General features: G+C 44.3%; 1 protein-coding gene across 2 annotated transcripts in view; it reads right to left on the bottom strand.

Annotated features, from left to right (window-relative positions):
* The window catches only part of LOC124062128 (voltage-dependent calcium channel subunit alpha-2/delta-4-like), a 44456-nt gene extending 27541 nt beyond the window's left edge, over positions 1 to 16915 (bottom strand). Inside the window, exons 1-20 of one of the 2 annotated variants that reach the window (XM_046394655.1) lie at positions 16489 to 16915; positions 13325 to 13406; positions 10081 to 10197; positions 9662 to 9721; positions 9058 to 9220; positions 8841 to 8972; positions 8136 to 8196; positions 6657 to 6807; positions 6467 to 6541; positions 6177 to 6266; positions 5889 to 6002; positions 5515 to 5593; positions 5176 to 5309; positions 4984 to 5001; positions 4245 to 4322; positions 3536 to 3616; positions 3338 to 3412; positions 3077 to 3163; positions 2475 to 2546; positions 1962 to 2023 (exon numbers count right to left, since the gene is read on the bottom strand). In XM_046394655.1, the coding sequence (XP_046250611.1) occupies positions 1962 to 2023; positions 2475 to 2546; positions 3077 to 3163; positions 3338 to 3412; positions 3536 to 3616; positions 4245 to 4322; positions 4984 to 5001; positions 5176 to 5309; positions 5515 to 5593; positions 5889 to 6002; positions 6177 to 6266; positions 6467 to 6541; positions 6657 to 6807; positions 8136 to 8196; positions 8841 to 8972; positions 9058 to 9220; positions 9662 to 9721; positions 10081 to 10197; positions 13325 to 13406; positions 16489 to 16595 (1838 nt within the window). In that variant the 5' untranslated portion in view covers positions 16596 to 16915. Of the gene's footprint in view, positions 1 to 1961; positions 2024 to 2474; positions 2547 to 3076; positions 3164 to 3337; positions 3413 to 3535; positions 3617 to 4244; positions 4323 to 4983; positions 5002 to 5175; positions 5310 to 5514; positions 5594 to 5888; positions 6003 to 6176; positions 6267 to 6466; positions 6542 to 6656; positions 6808 to 8135; positions 8197 to 8840; positions 8973 to 9057; positions 9221 to 9661; positions 9810 to 10080; positions 10198 to 13324; positions 13407 to 16488 lie in introns of those variants that run through there. The other variant, XM_046394654.1, reaches the window with a different exon arrangement.
* Positions 16916 to 18334: the final 1419 nt, after the last annotated feature.

The following is an 18334-nucleotide window of genomic DNA, read 5'->3' as shown; positions in this document are numbered from 1 at the left end:
CTACAGACTGCCAGAGCAGCCTGTTACTCCAATTGAATTGAGGATAACAAGCAAACACAGGAACCTTAGAAACAATAGTAGAACCAGATAATCATCACCTATTGACCCTCATCAGCTACATTCACTTATATATTCATCCAAGCCAACAACATGTCTCTTAGAGCCCATCCCTACTCTGCAACTCAAAGAATCTTTACCCTTACTTAGCACCTGTCTATCAGACATGATCAATCAATCCCTAATAACAGGTTATGTACCCCAGTACTTTAAAGTAGCTGTAGTCAAATCTCTCTTTAAAAAGCACATACTTGATCAGGACGTGTCCTTTAACTCACACATAACACACATTTCAAAGACTGCATTCTTTCACCTCCACAATACAGTGAACCCTCGCTATATCGCGCTTCACTTATCGCGGCTTCGCTGCTTCGCGTTTTTTTTTTTACAGTGCTTATATTTTCCGCGCTTTTTTTTTTTTTTACAGTGCATTGTGCTCTGAATCCTAATTGGCTTCGGGGCTTTACTGTATAGAAGTGAAAAAGTTGATATTGTTGATATTGACAACTACCCATAACGATGTTCTTCTCTCGGGGAAAGACTCCTGCGCAGCCTTCAGTGGAAAAAGACGCTACAGCGCAGCGGAGTCAGGACGAAGAGGCACAGCTGGACGGACTGTGAAATACGCGTGTGCGAGAATAAATCCTGTTTTATATCATAGTTTTTGTTAAAAAAAAACGTTAATATTTGTATTTCTTAAACACATTTTAGGCCTGAAAACAAGTTTTGATGTTTTGTTTTATTCTATAGTACAATATTGCATTGTAAAATAATAGTAAAAATAAAGATATCTGCTTCGCGGATTTCACTTATTGCGGGTTATTTTTGGAACGCAAACCCCGCGATAAACGAGGGTTCACTGTATTACAAAAATTAGGCACATTCTGAGTCAGAAAGATGCAGAAAAATTTGTCCATGCACTCATTACTTCCAGACTGGATTATTGTAACTTATTTTTATCAGGTTGCCCCAATAAGTCTCTAAAGACTCTACAGCTAATCCAGAACGCTGCTGCACGATTATTCACAAGAACCAGCATGAGAGATCATATTTCTCCTGTACTGGCTTCTCTACATTGGCTACCTGTAAAATCCAGGATAGATTTTCCCTCTCTACGTTTAAGAATAGACTTAAAACTTTCCTGTTTGATAAAGCTTATAGTTAGGGCTGGTTTAGGCTGGTCTCTAGTTATGCTGCTATAGGCTTAGACTGCCAGGGAGGATCTCCCATGATGCACTCTCTCCTCTCCTCCTCTAACTCTCCTTCTGCACACATTTATGTCCCATTAATGGCTTGTGCTTTCTGGTCTCTCAGATTCTGATGGATCCTGGTTGGACCTGCTGCTGTGGTCCTGCTCGAAACTGATTGCGATTAAAACTGTTTAGTCATAATCTGTTTAAAGTCTCTTACTACTCTGTACAGCTGCTGCCATCATTATTGTTACTAATACTGCTATCATAGTCACCATAGTACCTTCTGTATACTTCATTATCATTATCTACAGTTCCAATACTTCTGGTATTATTGCTGCTATGCATCTCTGATTGTGTGCTCCTTCTCTCTGTCTGTTTCTCTCTCTGTCTGTCTCTGGTTGTCCACATTGAGTTGGGGTCTGCTCTGAGGTTTCTGCCTTCTAAAAGGCAGTTTTTCCTCTCCACTGTCATGAAGTGCTTGCGCATGGGGAAATGTTGGGCTCTCTGTATTATCAGAATTAGAATCAGAATCAGAATTCCTTTATTTATCCCAGAGGGGAAAGAATTTGGTCTCGACCTGCTCTCATTGAAAAGTGTCATGAGAATTGCTATATAAATAAACTAAATTGAACTGAACTGAATTAACTGGGTAGTGAGTTTACTGTCACCTTAAAGCTGCTTTAAAGGCTGGACAAAAAGCAGCTGATTTACCTGAAAGGTGTCTCATCAATGTTAGTGTAGAAGTAGTCGTTGACGAGGTACAGGGGTCGTTTCTGTTGGAGGAGAAGGGACCATGAACCACATCAGAGTTCAGCCTGATCAAACACTGACTCACTCTGTTAGCCTGACTGTTAGCTTATTGCCCTGACTGTATGTCTGACTCAGCCTGTTAACCTGACTGTTAGTGTGAACTGTTGCCCCAGTTGTTAGCCTGTTTATCTGACTGTTAGTCTGACCGGTGACCTGAACTGTTACCTTGACTATTAGCCTGTTACCCTGACTGTTTTGCTGACCTTTACCCTGACAACTTCCAGTCTGCTGTTAGTCCGTAAAGAGACATCTGACCTCACTCTTTATTCACGATTATTCTGTTTTTAAACTACATTGTGTGATAGAAACAAAGTGTTCATTAAACGTCAACGATTTGGCATATTACATTAAGATACTATGATTGATTGGTTGATTGGCTGATTGACTGGTTGATTGATCGATTGATCGACTCACCCCTTTATCCACTGACGCTCTGATGCTCAGGCTGATGCTGCCCGTCTGTCCCTTCACCATGGCTGTTCTCAGCTAATGTGAGGAACAACACGTTGAACAGACAATCTGACTGTCTTCATACTACATGATATAAACATGACATTTCTGTGTCTTCAGATGGTCTCTCTGTCAAATCATGTGATTATGCAGTCATTAACCCTTGCTGTGACTCAGCTAAGGAAGATAACAGATTACTTGTTGGTCCCCCACCAATCACAGTTCTTCACAACCTGCATGATGTCATCGAGGAGGAGGAGCTCATGATTGACTTGCGGGGGACCAGAAGAAAACAAATGTGGCTTCTGCACAAACATGGCAATAAATGTTTTGATCCCTTCGTCCTTTTATCAGGACAAAGTGAGATGTCCCGGGAGTGGAGTCGCATATTGTCCACCATGATTCTCTTCATGAGATAATCCTGTAGTATCTCGTTCCTGACGTCCTGCGTCTGTTGGTCGAGTTATTATTGGGCTGATGTCATGTCATGTCATGTCGTACGAACCCAGCTTTACACAGTAAAATCGGATCACCGTGTGTGTGTGTGTATGTGTGTGTATACTTACTTTCTCCTCTGTATCCTCCCACTCCACCTCAGATAGATCCACACTGTTGTAGTTTGGCTTCGGCTTCAGTTTCTTTCCATCTTTGTACTGTAGGACAGAGGACACACTGTCACTCTGTGTGTGTGTGTGTGTGTGTGTGTCAGGAGTGAAATACTGTATAACTGCCCTTATAAATACTTTCCCCTTGATGTTCCCTTCGGGACATCTGCCAGAGTGTAATCGTACATCTCTGAACATGTCGTGTGCAGTAAGAGGACTCACCAGAGGTCGAAGGTCAGGGTGAGCCAAGATGTACCCGTTGTTGGTGATGAGGAAAGCGTAGCCGTGAGGTCCTAGCTGTGGAGGAAGAATGTTTGACACTTGAAGCTTTCATGATGGCAGTCTGTCCTCTGACCTTCAAGAAAAAGTGCAGATTTAAACATCTCTGAGATCAGCAGGCCCTGACAGATCCGAGCTCACCATGTATCTGGGTGCTAACTTCATCACTTCCTGCAGTGGGACGTCAGAGCCGACTACACCCAGCAGGATCCCGTGGGACAGCTGGAGAGACACATAGCAGGGTCAAAACCACTCACTTTAATACGACTTTACAGTGTCTTATCAACAGACATGAGCTCATCAGTCAAATGCAAACTTCTTCAGTTTGTAGAGTGTGTTCAAGTACAACATAGTTTTTCGTTTTATAAAGCTGTCTCACCATGAATACTTTAATTATAATGAGGTTATAATGAGTAATAATCTCAACTTTCTTCTCTCCTGAACTTAAGCAGATACTATGATTTCATCACAGTCATTATGGCTCTGTGCTTTCATATTTTATTAAGTGAAATACTTAATAGAGATAAAAGGTATTTAAAAATAAAAGGTATTTAAAATTTCCTGGCTTTCGAAGATTGGTATCAACAGGCAGCTGTAGGACAAATTCTTAGTTGACACAGATAACATGAATGTTAGCAGTTAGCATAAAACGTGCTATCATGTAAGCTATTAGACACATGAAGTGCTGTTCAGACTGATCCATCTGAACTGAAAGTCCTCAGCCTGCTGCTTGTCCTCCTGTTGTCCTGTCAGTAAATCAAAGGAAGACCAACCAGCAAGGCTACGATCTGAACCGACTGCTCTCCACTTTACAAAGGAACATATGGGATGGATGTGTATGGACGCTGACCGTTTCCTTCTTCTTACTGAAGACTGGCATGGCCACGGAGGTCATCAGCAGCAGACTCTGAGCTTTGGTGGTGAAGAGCTGCAAAACATTCAACACACACTGGGGTTATTATTGCAAACACACAAATGATGGAGAAGATGTTCAAAGACAGACTGACATTTAAAATGTTGACACGCAGGAACACCCTAACCCTGCCCTGTACAAGAGGGCCGACAGCATGCTTAAACAGTGTCTGTGTGATTGGACAAAACCCAGTGGACAGTCTGGACGTCCTGTCATCATGTGCTGTTCTTGTTGTTTAGTAGATTTGTTTTTCCATTAATTCAATATAAAGCTTATTCTTAGCGTATTAGAATGTGTATTTAAACATTGCTTCAATTCCAATTCAGAAATGTGATTGCCTGCTAGCTGAGGTATAGCAGCTGTATTTAAGCTCGAAGGTGTCAGTCTGCAGGAGGAGACAGGAGGACATGATCTGAGTCAGCACTCATGACACTCAAGGCCTATAAACTCTTTAGTACAAAATTAGACAATTTAGATATTGACTTTTTGCATAACATTCTCCTCAACGTTCAGGTGAAAACTCTCCTCTTCATCCTCCTCCTCCTCAGTCTTTGTAACTCTTAAATGAAGAACAAAACCACGTTTTCATTTAAACCATATCTGACCAGCAGGTAAAGAACATCCTGTGAGTCCAACAGATATTCATCTACATCTACAACTTCTTGTCCTGCTTTACCTCGTTGGTGTTGGGAAGCTGCCGGAGTGATGGAGGGGGAGGCCCAGAGGAATATGGGAGAACGAGGTGAAATACATACAGGAAGCAGACACACAAATGAAGATGAAATGATGATGATGATAAAGAACACTGTATGTGGACTTGAATAATGAAGTTCTCCTTGAAGCTCTCTGATTGGCTGGCTGGGCTCACCACTGTGTCCATGTAGGCCTCTGTCCAAATGATGTCATGGTCGTGGTTGATGACCATTGGTCTGCTGAGCACATGCAGGTACTCCATGACGTTCTCCTGCACGTCAGCCAGCGTGGAGATGTGTGTGTAGTAACCTGAGGAAACATGCAGGAAGTGAGTGCACTCACACACACACACATAGACACGCACACACGCACGCACGCACACACACACACACACACACACACACACACGCGCGCGCACACACATACACACACACACACACACACACACACACACACACACGCACACACACACGCACACATACACACACACACACACACACACACACACACGCACCTTTGTTGTTGCAGGCGATCCACTTGGTATTCTGGGCGAAGGTCATCTCCCTGCCGATCAGATAGGTGAAGACTCTCACCTGAGCAGAAAAGCACACCTGTTTACACCTGGCTGTGATCTGCCTCCTGCTGTGAAATACTGAACAAAACTGCGTGTGCTTATCATCTTGTTTTATGTCATCCTCCGCCCTCCTCCGCCCTCCTTTTCATCCAGCTGTTCATACTGTTTTGTTGCAGGACTTTCACAGCTCTGTTAAAGTTTTTCTGTCCCTCATCTGCTTCATTGACTTTATTCAGACCGTCTTTGCACAGCTGGACTCGAATCAGACGTCCAGTCCCAACGTATTGGACTGAGTGGACTGAACTGGTCCTCACCCTGCGCTCAGGCCAGTTGAACTCCTCAAAGACAGACTCAAAGTCCTCCATGGCTCCATCTGTGATCAGCATGATGGCCTGGTTACACATGCTGCCCTGACCGTTCAGCCGGGCCTGCGCGCACACACACACACAGACACACACACACACACACACATACACACACATACACACACATACAGACATTACAGTGAAAGAGGAAGCAAATAAAGTTCAGTTAGAAAGTTAAAGTCTGATTCTGATTGGATGACTAATGAAGAGCTTGTAGAGTTTGTAAAGAACACAAACCTCATTGAGGATCTTAAAGGCTTCCTTCATCGCATTCTTGATCTTTGCTTCTCCTTTAACATGAAGCTCTTCCACCAGCACCTTAAAGTGCTGAGACAGACAGAGAGTGAGACAGACAGACACAGGTCTGTTCCTCTGTGCCACAAACATGTCTCCATGTGGACTTACTGATGTCACTACAGGAAGTAGGCCAAAAGGCTGACCTAATGACGATGATGTGCTATGTGTGTGTGTGTGTGTGTGTGTGTGTGTGCTGGCTGCAGCCTCTGTGAAGCAGATAATGGTCTTACCTCCCTGTTGTCCAAGTCGGCTTGGACCAGAGTCCCTTTGAAGCAGGGCTCCACGTATCGAACGTAGTCTGTGTACTGGAGGACACAGGAGGAGACACTTCAGTCCTGGACCCTGTCAGCAGTTCTACAGCCTCTGCATCCACCTGCTGAGGTGTGTTTGTGTGTGTGTGTGTGCTTGTGTGTGTCTCACAGCGATGACGTTGACAAAGTCGTTCTCTCCCAGCGTGTCCAGGATGGTGTTGATGGTGTGTTTGGCAATGGTCATCTTCAGTCCCTTCATGCTGCCGCTGATGTCCACCATGATGATGATGTCTTTGGGGGATGTGGCCGCCTGGATGTACCTGCACACAGGAAGTGGCTCACTGGTCACACCATCTGTGGCCTTAACGTCACTCAGGGTTTCAGTCCTGACTGACCTCCAGACCTCCTTCTCATAAATTTGTGACTTTAATCTCAAAGAATTCACAAATTGTTCTTGCAAATTCTCAACCACATACAATTCTTCTCCTTCCCCCTCTCCTCCAGCTCCACATGTAGTTTTTACCTTTAAAGCTCTGAGGTTCTGATACAAAGTACAAACGTGTTGCTCTGAGTTTCTCCCAGCAGACGCATGCAGCAGCTTTTCCAGCTCAGCTGCAGTAATGCCATGTGATGATGTGTTCAGGGACGTATGCAGCTCTCCGGTATTATTTATAAATGCATGAACAGTCACATATGGTGCCATGTGGGCTAAGGAACAGCTTATCGTCTTCTCCAGAGGATCAGGACTCCGACTGGCCAGAGTCTGAGCTCAGACTGAAACTCACACACTCTTTTTTTCTTCTGCACAGAGGGTGGACAAATTGACAGAGACAACACAGTGTCTGTGAACTACACATCAATTTAGTGAAGTTCTTCTTGTACAGACTTAATCTGTGCTTTATAAAATATTTTTCAGTCTGTGTTCACTTGTGCTCCACTTTGAAAGAGATTTCATTTGATATTAGAGGCATCATTAAATACTGAATTGATAGGATAGTGATTTTCAACAGCACATAAAAAATACATGAATGATACAGCAGTTCATTATAATTTCATTATTATAATTTCAGTCTTGTGAAATGTTAAAATCATATTGAGGTGGTATGGAAAGTGAAACTGAACAGTTGAGATTTTGTTTTATTTGTCTTTTTAGTAATGTTGTTCTCATGTTGCTAACTGCTCTCCTGCCTGTACAACATCCACTGCACGTCTGCCCGTCCTGGGTGAGGGATCCCTCCTCTGCTGCTCACCCTGAGGTTTCTCCCAGTGTTTCCTGTTAAAGGTTCTTCTGGGAGTTTTTCCTCAGTCCATGTGAGGGTCGAAGGGCAGAGGATGTTGCTGTGATGTTATGTTAAGCCCTTTGAGACAAACTGCTTGTAAAAATGAGGTGTACAAATAAAGTTGTCTTGTCTTGTCTTGTCTTGTCTTGTATGTCGTAGTTGTGTTTACATATTATATACAGTATAAATCGAGTTCAATGGATTCCTCCAAAAACAACACGTGGTGTCCCTAAAAAGTAATTTAAAAAATGTGGGCCTCGTGGTGTCACTGGAGGAGAAGTCAGGGATCACCAAAGTCAGCAGGACCTGTTCTCTGTGGAAGACATTTTTGTGTGGACTCCCATGGAGGACTGAGACACTGAACTCACCAGTTCCGGTTCCTGCAGTCAAACGCTGCCACACCGTTAGAGTCTGGAGTCCATTTGATACCTGCAGAGGCACATAGAGACAGTCAGAGTGACAGGCTGACAGGCTGCTATAGAATCAAACCACATCATGAGCCGTGAAGCAACCAGAGGCTGTGGTTCTGATCTGTTCTGGTTGGTTCTCGTTGATGTGGGATTAGTGGGACCTAATGATCAGTTTTTATGTATGTGAAGAGGTTACAGATTGGCTTCAGAGATGCAGCAGTTACAGTGAGACTGTACTAAGTGCAGGAGGACTGTTGTTTCCATGTGCTGCACTCTGAACTTTGGTCAAACAGCAAGATTGGGCTGTCTTGGCTCGATTGTTGAGTGTCTGTGGGATCAGATCACATAATCACGATCCCACCCAGGGACCGAGCCAAGCTAAGTCCGCTGAAGGCTGTGTCACACTTTGGAACCCCTACTGTATGCTGAACAATCCTGTCTGCAGCAGGACATCAGCAGGAGCTCCAGTAGGCTGTTGGCTGCTGCCTTCCTCACTGAGACTAAAGGTGGTTTAAAATCACTTTGGACCAATGAAAACTTGTTTTTCATCCACATACACTGACAGCCAACAGTGTTCACTGGCTGATGGAGAGGTGCCATCATAAAACCAGAATCGGGGACAAAGGACTTCACCTCATGTCTCCTTTCAAAGAGGAAACTCACCTGGGTAGATTCTGAAGAAACCGGTGGAGCTGCCAAAGTACTGCCAGGTGAGTGTTGGGTCCTTCTGGAAGTTACTGATGAAAACGTCATTTAATGCCTCAGAGTTGTAGATGGCGTTGAGGATGTTGGGATCTGCACACAGAAACAGGGTGATTCAGACGTCACAGGGAGGCTCAGCATGAGGATCATGGAGACTGTGGTGGTCTTGAGCTCTGACCTTTGTTGTAGACATTGGTGGGCACCTGGATGTCGCTTTGCTGCGTATTCACTGGCAGGTTGTTGAAGTGTTCGTTCTCTTCCAGAGGAAAATCTCCACCCAGCTCCACATTGTTCCCATCCTCGTCCACAGTGTTGATCAGCATGGAGTTGTAGTAATCAAACTGACAGGAGACAGGAAAAGCGCATCCTTTCACAATAAGATGCTGACTTTCAGAGAGGAGCTTGAGTTTTGATGATAAATTTGATATTAAACCTAACCTCACCCAGCCAGTGTTGCCACATACCAATTTAAATAACCAGAAGATGTCACAGCTAGGAAATTAAATGTTTTAATTATATTATATTATATTATTTTAATTATATTAAAAATAAGTGACATCCCACATGAGGCTGAACAACGAGAACTTTACAAAGCAAACTTGGTCAGCCTTGACCAACTCAACTGGTGGTTGATTATCTATCTTCAGGCAGGTTTCAGTTCTCTGCATGTTTATTCTGGTCCACCTGAAACCCAGATCCTAGTAGGTTTCAGTATGGATTACACCAACCCAAACAGCTGGACGAGTCCTCATTAGTGATCAGGACAAAACCAGAGCACCGACCTGTAAAGAAGCGTTGAACTCGTGGTACAGATCAGCATCCTCCGCAGACTCCGCTAACCTCTGAGACAAGAAGCAGACAGAATGTGAAGGATAAACTGTCCACATCCCTCAAAATGAAGTCGTCATCTTCACCACAGGCTGAATCAGACCAGAAACAAACTGAGCAGTCAAACCTTTAAACCCTCTCAGACTGCTCCATCTGAATCTGTTTTAGAGCAGGCAGGAAGTTCACTCTGAGCATAACCCTGGTGATGTCATCAGGGGCATCTCAGACTACAAATTAGGAGTTAAAAACACAGCTTTGAGTTGTGTTGTGAGAAATGTAGCATCACTTCAGGGTCTACTGCTTCAATTTGAATCATGCCATGCCTTCTTTCTTTACCTTCATGGATTTAAAATTAGCACCTCTTTGTCCTCACCTTCACTGACTTCATTTTGCTTCCCAACATTTGTTCAATTTCGTCAGAGTAATCCTTCACCAAGTCGTCTCCATCCAGCTCCACAATCTTCACAATGGACTCCACATCCTTCAGTTTCTGACAGGAAACAAAAACAGATTTTCATCAGCACAGGACGAGCAGCCTTCCAAATAACCAAACAAAGTCATTGTGGGCGTTATGTCCTCCCCAGAAGACCACATGTAATCTACGATGATCACATCTGTGTTCGTATGCTGAACCTCAGGAAGGACAACAGAACTTCTGACTGGATGTCAAACCAATCACACTCAACACAAAGTCCCAGAGACACAAGCTGATAAATCTTTGATCTCCCGATGGTTTCTATTGAATTATTTATGATAATTTTGTTTCTATTGTGAGCCTCTGTTGTTTGACATATGAAGTTGTTTGTTTTCTGATCTTCTCCTGATGCCATGTGATTTCATGCGTTGTTTGTTTTTGTTGTGCGTTAGTTGAAGTGTTGCTGTCCCCTCCACTGAGAGTCTGTTTCTGGTTCAGACATGGCTGAAAGACTCTGTTGTTACCATCTGTCACTGTGCAGGTTTGAAGGTGAGCAGGTACACCTGAGCTGCAGGTGAGCCACAGAGGGGAGGGTGCAGACATGGGTGTGGACTTACATGTGAGCCAAAGACCTGAAATGATTTCTTCATGGAAGAAACCTGTAATATGTCATTTCAATGAGCTGAGATGAGTTTCTGGGCCTGATGGATGGATGTTCTAAAAACTCCCTGAAGAGTCTCCAGTTGGTCCAGAATGCTGCAGCGAGGGTATTGACAGGAGTTAATAAGAGAGCGCATATCTCACCTGTTTTAGCCTCACTCCATTGGCTTCCTGTAGGATATAGGATAGACTTCAAAATCCTTCTATTGACTGATAAGGCTCTCAGTAACAAAGCTCCGTCCTATCTCGAGGATCTCATTATTCCTTATTGCCCCAGTAGAACACTTTGCTCCCAGAATGCAGGTCTGCTGGTGGTTCCCAGTACCTCTAAAAACAGACTGGGAGGTAGAGCTTTCAGCTACCGGGCTCCACTACTGTGGAACCAAGTCTCTCCATGGGTCAGAGAGGCAGACACTCTCTCCACCTTTAGGTCCAGGCTAAAAACATTCCTCTGTGACAGAGCTGATAGTTAGGGCTGCTCAGGTAACCGAACCATTTTATAGCTATGCTTAAAAAAGTTTCTTTCTTATCTCCTCTCCTCCCTCCTCTCCCTTTATCTGTTATACTGTGTAGTCTGGCCTTGGTGTCTCACACTCTCTCTGTGTCTTCACAGATTTCTCCAGAGCTCCATCCACCAGCATCAAACTCCACCTGCACCACCTCCTTCCCTGTGCTTCTACCCTGCCTGCCGTCCCTGCTCATCAACCAACCTGCTGCTCCTGCTTTCCCTGCTCAGGGCCCAGCCTGCCCACCAGGCGCCTCCATCAGCCTCCATCAGCCTCCATCAGCTCTCCCCTGCCTGAACATTCCCCATCTATCCCACATCTCATGTTGCTAACTGCTCTCCTGCCTGTACAACATCCACTGCACGTCCGCCCGTCCTGGGTGAGGGATCCCTCCTCTGCTGCTCACCCTGAGGTTTCTCCCAGTGTTTCCTGTTAAAGGTTCTTCTGGGAGTTTTTCCTCAGTCGATGTGAGGGTCGAAGGGCAGAGGATGTTGCTGTGATGTTATGTTAAGCCCTTTGAGACAAACTGCTTGTAAAAATGGGCTGTACAAATAAAGTTGTCTTGTCTTGTCTAATCCAGACCTGACACAAACTGTTTTCTGATGTTTCCATGGAGATAGTGATGAAAGAGTGGCGGTGATGATGATGACAATGCTGGCAGATAGTTTGGGTTTGAACACTTTGAATCAGCTGCTGTTACGTGTGCTGTACTTCTCTGAGGTAATCGGGTCACCTTCTGCAGATCAAGAAGCTGGAGGAGGTCCAGTGTGCTTATTTACACTCTGAATCACCTCATTAAATCGTTCACTAATTCCAATTAGTCCATGAAACGCAGTCCCTGCAGTGAACACGGACTTCAGTGACACCTCAGAAGACTCGACCTGATATGGACAATGAAGCTGCTGTCTGCTGGTTTGGTAAACACAACTATGCACAGTAACGAAGCTCTACAGCTGGACTCCTGCGTATGTCTTCACGTTTGGACATGTGTGGAGCAGACATCATCATAATATATGATGAAGGACACCAACAGCATAATCTTCAAAAGTGACTTTGAATGAGTAATCTGCTGCTACAGACGCTGTTTAAGGGTTGAAGTAAAATGAAAGCGGGCAGCTGTAAAGTCTGTTATTAACCTTAATGTAGCCACCTGAGTGTCAGGGTCTCACCTGTACCTGCACACGAATAGTCACATGTCTATACACTCCTTTAAAATCTTCCCCATCAGTCCTGATGCTCATTGTCTCCACTTCTGGCTGTTTTACAGGAAAGATTTCTACATTTCTACATTTTTTCTTCTCACAAACTCACCCACAGCAAAAGGAAACATGAAAACTGACAGACGTTTGAACCTTGTGGGTTTGGTTTCTATTTGTTCTAAAGGCAGACTGTCTGTCTGCAATAAATCTGACACTCGAATGGATGAATGTCTAAAATCAGAACAGGTCACAAATCCTGACGCCGCCCTCTAAAGAGGGCTCACTGAGCATTACCATGATCCCTGAGTGTGTGCTGTCTGAAACACACCAACACACACACAGTCCCAGAGCAACCAGCCTGGTGGCCTTCAGACCAGTGTGAGATTTCATCAGTTTGACTTTATCAGTAAAAATAACACAAAGTGGGTGATTTTCAAAGCTTGTTGTTGTTGTTGTTGCTGTTAATCCTAAACTTTAAACGTGATGTTTTCCTTCCTGAGTGTCCATGAACAAATGTGTCAAATGAGTCACAGAAGACGCATAGAAACAGGACACAAACTGATATTATATGTTGTAGGAAGGAAGCTGGTCATAGACATGTATCCCAAACTGATCCGGGATCTGAAAATACATTCATGTAAGCTGCAGATTTGTTTATCAGTTCTGTGTACTGAACCTAAAATTCTGTGGCTGGGTGTTAGTGAGTGAAATGCATCCTTGGGGTTGTGGTTCTCTGTTTTAGTCTCAATACTGATGGACTTTTGTTCTGATGAAGTGTCAACCCGGTGAAGACACGTTCTGCACGTACACGGCTGGAGGTGTGAGGAGTTGGTTTACCTTCTGCAGCAGCAGGGAGCCCGAGTATTTGGTGGTGACGTCTCGAAGCTGAGTCGAGAACTCTGACGCCCACTGCTGAACCCTGCAACAGAGAGCAGGACATGAAGCCACAGGACACAAATCCACAGTACCACATACTGCAGTACTGCCACATGCATACTGCAGTACTGCCACACACATACTGCACACCAATTTTCTCCAACTTTGCATCAACCACCTCTGCCCTCCACGAGAGAAAGAAAGAAACAAATGAACAAACAGTGTGTTTGTTTGATGTGTTGTTTTCAGTTTGGCAGTGTGTTGTCGTGGTTATGGCAGTAAAAGGCCATTAAATATGACAGTGATGAAAGAGATTTAGATAATCTGTTCCTCATGTGGGTCACAGCAGAGAGCTGCAGGTGTGTGTGCAGAACCAACACACAACAACAACAACACACGACAACAACAACAACACTGTAAGGTTTGTGATGTTGAGGAGAGCATCTCTCTGCCCACCTTGATGAATATGACAAAACCAAACAGATGCCGTTACCATGGCAACAGCAGGAGCTCATCTATGCAGATGTGCGAACTGATCGGTTCTGACCGGTCAAAATGAAATCATTGGTAGAAAATAATTTCAGACACATCTAACGTCATGTATCTGAACTACAACTGTGACGATTTACAGATAGTGAAGATTTATATTCACACAAGGACAATCTGAGAAATCAGTTCAACAAAATGTATGACTTGTTGAATTTTAGAGTCAAAGAGCAAACCGCCATGGTATGGAAAGGCAGTCACTGGTATCTGTAGCTGTTACTGCAGTCTGTGATTGAATTAAATCAAAGTGACATTTCTGCACGTCCAAATATGTTTGTGACAACATTTCCACTCCAGCTTAATCTCTGCCAACGAGCCCTGCTGATGTCATACTACAGAAGTACACCATTAGAAGTACTCAGATCATGTACTTATGTAAAAATATTGCACTCCAATACGTTAGTGTAGTCTAGTCCTGCATTCAAAATCCTACTTAAAGGACACAAATATCATCAGCAAAATGCAGAACCACACAAACACAGACACACACTTTGTGGTTTCGGTCCATAAAACAGCACCAGAACAGGAACTCACTAGCACTAAAGACTTCAGTAAAGAATTAAGTCTGTTTTTCATGTACAGTTTTTATCTGTGGCTGTTGACCAGCCAAACATGACAATGAACGAGTGTTGATCCAGTGATGTCTTTCAGTTTCGGGACGATGGCTCTCATGCTGTGAATGCTTCCGACTCTTTGGTCTTTTGTTTCAGGCAGTTAACACAAGAGCTTCAAACGTCACAGCCCACACAGAATACACTGGAGGTACTCAGACCGGCTCAGAGGTGTGTTTCTAAAAATGTGAGCAGACAGTCAGTAAAATGAAGGGGCTCTGATGACAGTAAATCCATAATCCTTCCATCAAGATCACCTCCAGAATCCCTGGATTTGTCAAACCATGTAACCATGAAACTACCTGAAACAACCAATCAGAAGTTCAGAGGAGCATCCAGAGCCAGAAGAACAACAATCATTTTTAGAAGTGACTGGTCTCACCTTGGACTTCGGTATACAGTCAATAGTCATAGTTTGTGTCTGAGATCCAGCTGACAAGAAACTGGCCCATAATTTGGACTTCATGCTGGCTGCACTCATATCACAAACATCCATCAGCAGAAAAGACACCCATGACCTGAAGAACAATCACAGACTGGGCTCAAAGGGCAAAACTAAACATTTTTGTCCTCCCACTTGTGATGATACCTTGTGATGCTGTCACATCGTTCAACAGTACTGCAGAGTCTCCTCTCGGGGTCGTCTTTCTGCTGCAGGATCTCACTGCTCTGACAGGTTAAATACACACCAGCACACGTTCCTGTCAAACGATTTTCTAAACGGCAGATTTGTACTGTTTGACTGGAGGCTGCAATGAAATCATCATCCCTGTGATCACACTAAGTCTTTGTCTTATCAGACAACATATCGTTGAGCGTTGTGTTGTTTGATAAGACTTCAGACTCCGGGATCTTCAGCTACCATTGGACTGAGATCCTGTTTTATTCTCTACACCACTTCCTGAAGCAAACAGCCCAAAACAGCTCCATACACAACGAGAATAAGCATCAGACTAAAAGTCCACAAGTCCTCCAAATGACCCTGATGATCTGAGCTGCCGACCGGTTCTGAGACCAGTGGGGTGATGTTAGGACTGGCTGCAGTTACAGAAAGCTAATGCTGACTGTTCAAAACTACTTAATGCTTCGTGACCAAACATCCACCAGACCTGCTGCTTTAACTCCTGAGGAACACATCATGTTCACGAACTGCTGGATGTCTTTTCAGGTGGATTGAACACACTTTTTTGTTGCTATTTTCCCAGTAAAAACATACCCCTATCCTCAGCAGAGCAGGTGTGTTTGTGACCAGGTGACATGGTGGACTCTGTTCAGGCCTGCAGCGGTCAGTCAGCTGCTGAATGTGGGTCAGGGGACAAGGTGACCGGGCCGATGGAGGCGGGGGTGAAGCAGATGGTGGAGGAGGAGGGAGGGAATGTCCTGCAGGGAGACTCTGCTGCTCTGCTGCCTCATGGCTTCATGCTAATGAGGATGTTACCCTAACCCCAACACCTCCCCGGGGGAATTCTGGGAAATGCAGTTTCACAACAAAAACGACGTCAACCTGAGCTGACAAATGACTTTCACTCCGGAGAGCAGAGTTCACATGTGAACCCACAGTCACTGATCTTCTCCTAAACTTAACTGTATAGTTTCTGTGGTGCCGAGGGCTGAACATGCAGTCATGTTGGTTAATGTTAGGAGCTGAGTTAAAGCAGCTGTGAGCCTGACACAAACATAGGAGAGCATTCGCGAACATCCTGAGGGAATCACATTGTGTCAGCAATTTTCCCTCAGGACCCTCATGAAACACAATGCATTCTGGGAGTTTGTGCTGTGAGGCCTAATTCGTGTGAAACACATCAAATCAACACTGTTTTTAAACAAGCTTTACATCCACACCACACTGGGAGCTGCACACTACAGCCAAACATCATCACACCGTGGGGTTTTAAACTGTCCTGCCCTGTGTTTTTATTCCCCCCAAAGCAGGTGGAAGATCCAGCAGAAGACGTGCAGGATACTTACGTCTCTGGTGGGATCTTCATCTGAGCCTGAGTCGTAATCCACAGGCAGAACAATCCCAGAATCCACAGCAGCTTCGTGCCCACCATCCTGCCTTCACCTTCCAACATCAAGCTCCTCGCAGCTTCAAGTCTGAAGTTTTAGAGGTGGTTTCAGAGTCTGTGATCAGTTCTCAAAGTTCAAGAGGATCATAAAACGTTTGTGGGGAACGGCTTCCTCATGTTGGCTACAGCAAGTAGAAGACGGAGGTCACAAAGGTGGGCTTTGGACCCTGGAGGATCTCCATCATGTCTGGATAAACTCATTCTGCTGATGGCATCTTCTCTCCACCTCCTGTTTCAGCTTCTCAGCCTCTTTAAAGAAACTTGCAGATGATCTTTAATGTTGTCCAAGACAAATTAACTGGCAAGTAAAGAAGAGAGAAAATCCTGAGGTTACCAATGAGAGCTGGTCCTTCTCAGACACTTCGGCACCTGCTCCAGGTCCTGGCAGCTTTTTCCCAATTCCTCCAGTTTGCTCCTCATGAAAACTGGACAAATAAGTGGGTTGACTGCTGGGATAAATTTAGGAGGACATAAAACAGTCTGCAACTGATTTTGCAGTCGCTTGCCTCCAGTGTCACCCAATTTGCAACGTAATCCACTCGGATTAAAACCTCCTCTTCCCCATGAAGGGAGGGAGAGAGAGAGAGAGAGAGAGAGAGAGGGAGAGACAACAGGGGAGGGAGGGGAGGGATTGGAGAAGGGGATTGGATGAGGACTCTGTTTTATCTAAGAGGATTAGAGCGATTTCTGGAGACAGACTCTCCTACGACCAATCAGAGCAGCCTGAACCTCAGAAAGAAAGCCTGAGGTTCAGTTTGGCCGCTGACACACACACTGGCACACACTCACGCACACACACACACACACACTCTCTCTGCCAGGTTTCTGTATGTGCTCTGGACCGGATTGGCTGCGACTTTAAACCTAATCTCATAAAAACTAATTGGAGTCAAAGCTGCTGACCAACTACGGCTCACAATCATCTCTCTATCATCCCTGCTCTTCTTCATCCTCCTCCTACCTGCCTTGGTTTCCTGTTCACTCACCTGAACCAAGTCATTCCTATGTGACGGGCTGGCAGGCACGAGGACTCTCAGATGAATCTTCAACAAGAGGGTTTTATTCAACTGTAAGTGGCAGAAACAAGTGACAGAATAAGAACCAATCAGGCTGCAGACTGATCTGAGGGGAACAAATATAATTGGCCCATTTGATGGTAACAGAACAAAGATTTAATATAAAGAAATGTCAAATAAAATGATGAAAATAACATGGCAATCAATCACAAACCTCTCGTGATGTCATGGACACTTCTTTTGACCACTTTGCTGCCTAAACACAGTTTGTAATTGTTCTGTCCTCAATGCGTCTCATGCATGTATCCACAGCTAAATGCTCTACTCCAAACAAGACTCTGTGTATTATCTTCGTAGCAGGTTTATTGCTGAAGTAAAGGTAAAACTAAAAGGAATTAAAACATAACAATTATAAACAGTAAACAATTCTACATCATACTGTGCACCATATCAACCAAACTCTAGTGTGACTAACAGACACAGTAGGCCAGTAAGAAACACAGGTGAAATACATTTCTAATGATCATACAATGGAAGATTTGCCACTTAAAAACATCAGCACATGACAATAAAATTACAGAAACATATTATTATGTACCAACGATGCAACTCAAACAAGCTGTATGCTGGAGTGGCTGATCAACACTGGAAGCTGGCAAAACATGTTATTCTGTTACTTTGTTCTCACTTCCTGAATAAAGTTTTTTCCAACATCAACAAAACACTGAC

The sequence above is a fragment of the Scatophagus argus genome, chromosome 7, assembly GCF_020382885.2.
Source record: "Scatophagus argus isolate fScaArg1 chromosome 7, fScaArg1.pri, whole genome shotgun sequence".
Classification (NCBI taxonomy): Eukaryota; Metazoa; Chordata; class Actinopteri; family Scatophagidae; genus Scatophagus; species Scatophagus argus.
The sequence above is the reverse complement of the archived record's forward strand: the minus strand, read 5'-3'. Positions and strand labels throughout refer to the sequence as shown.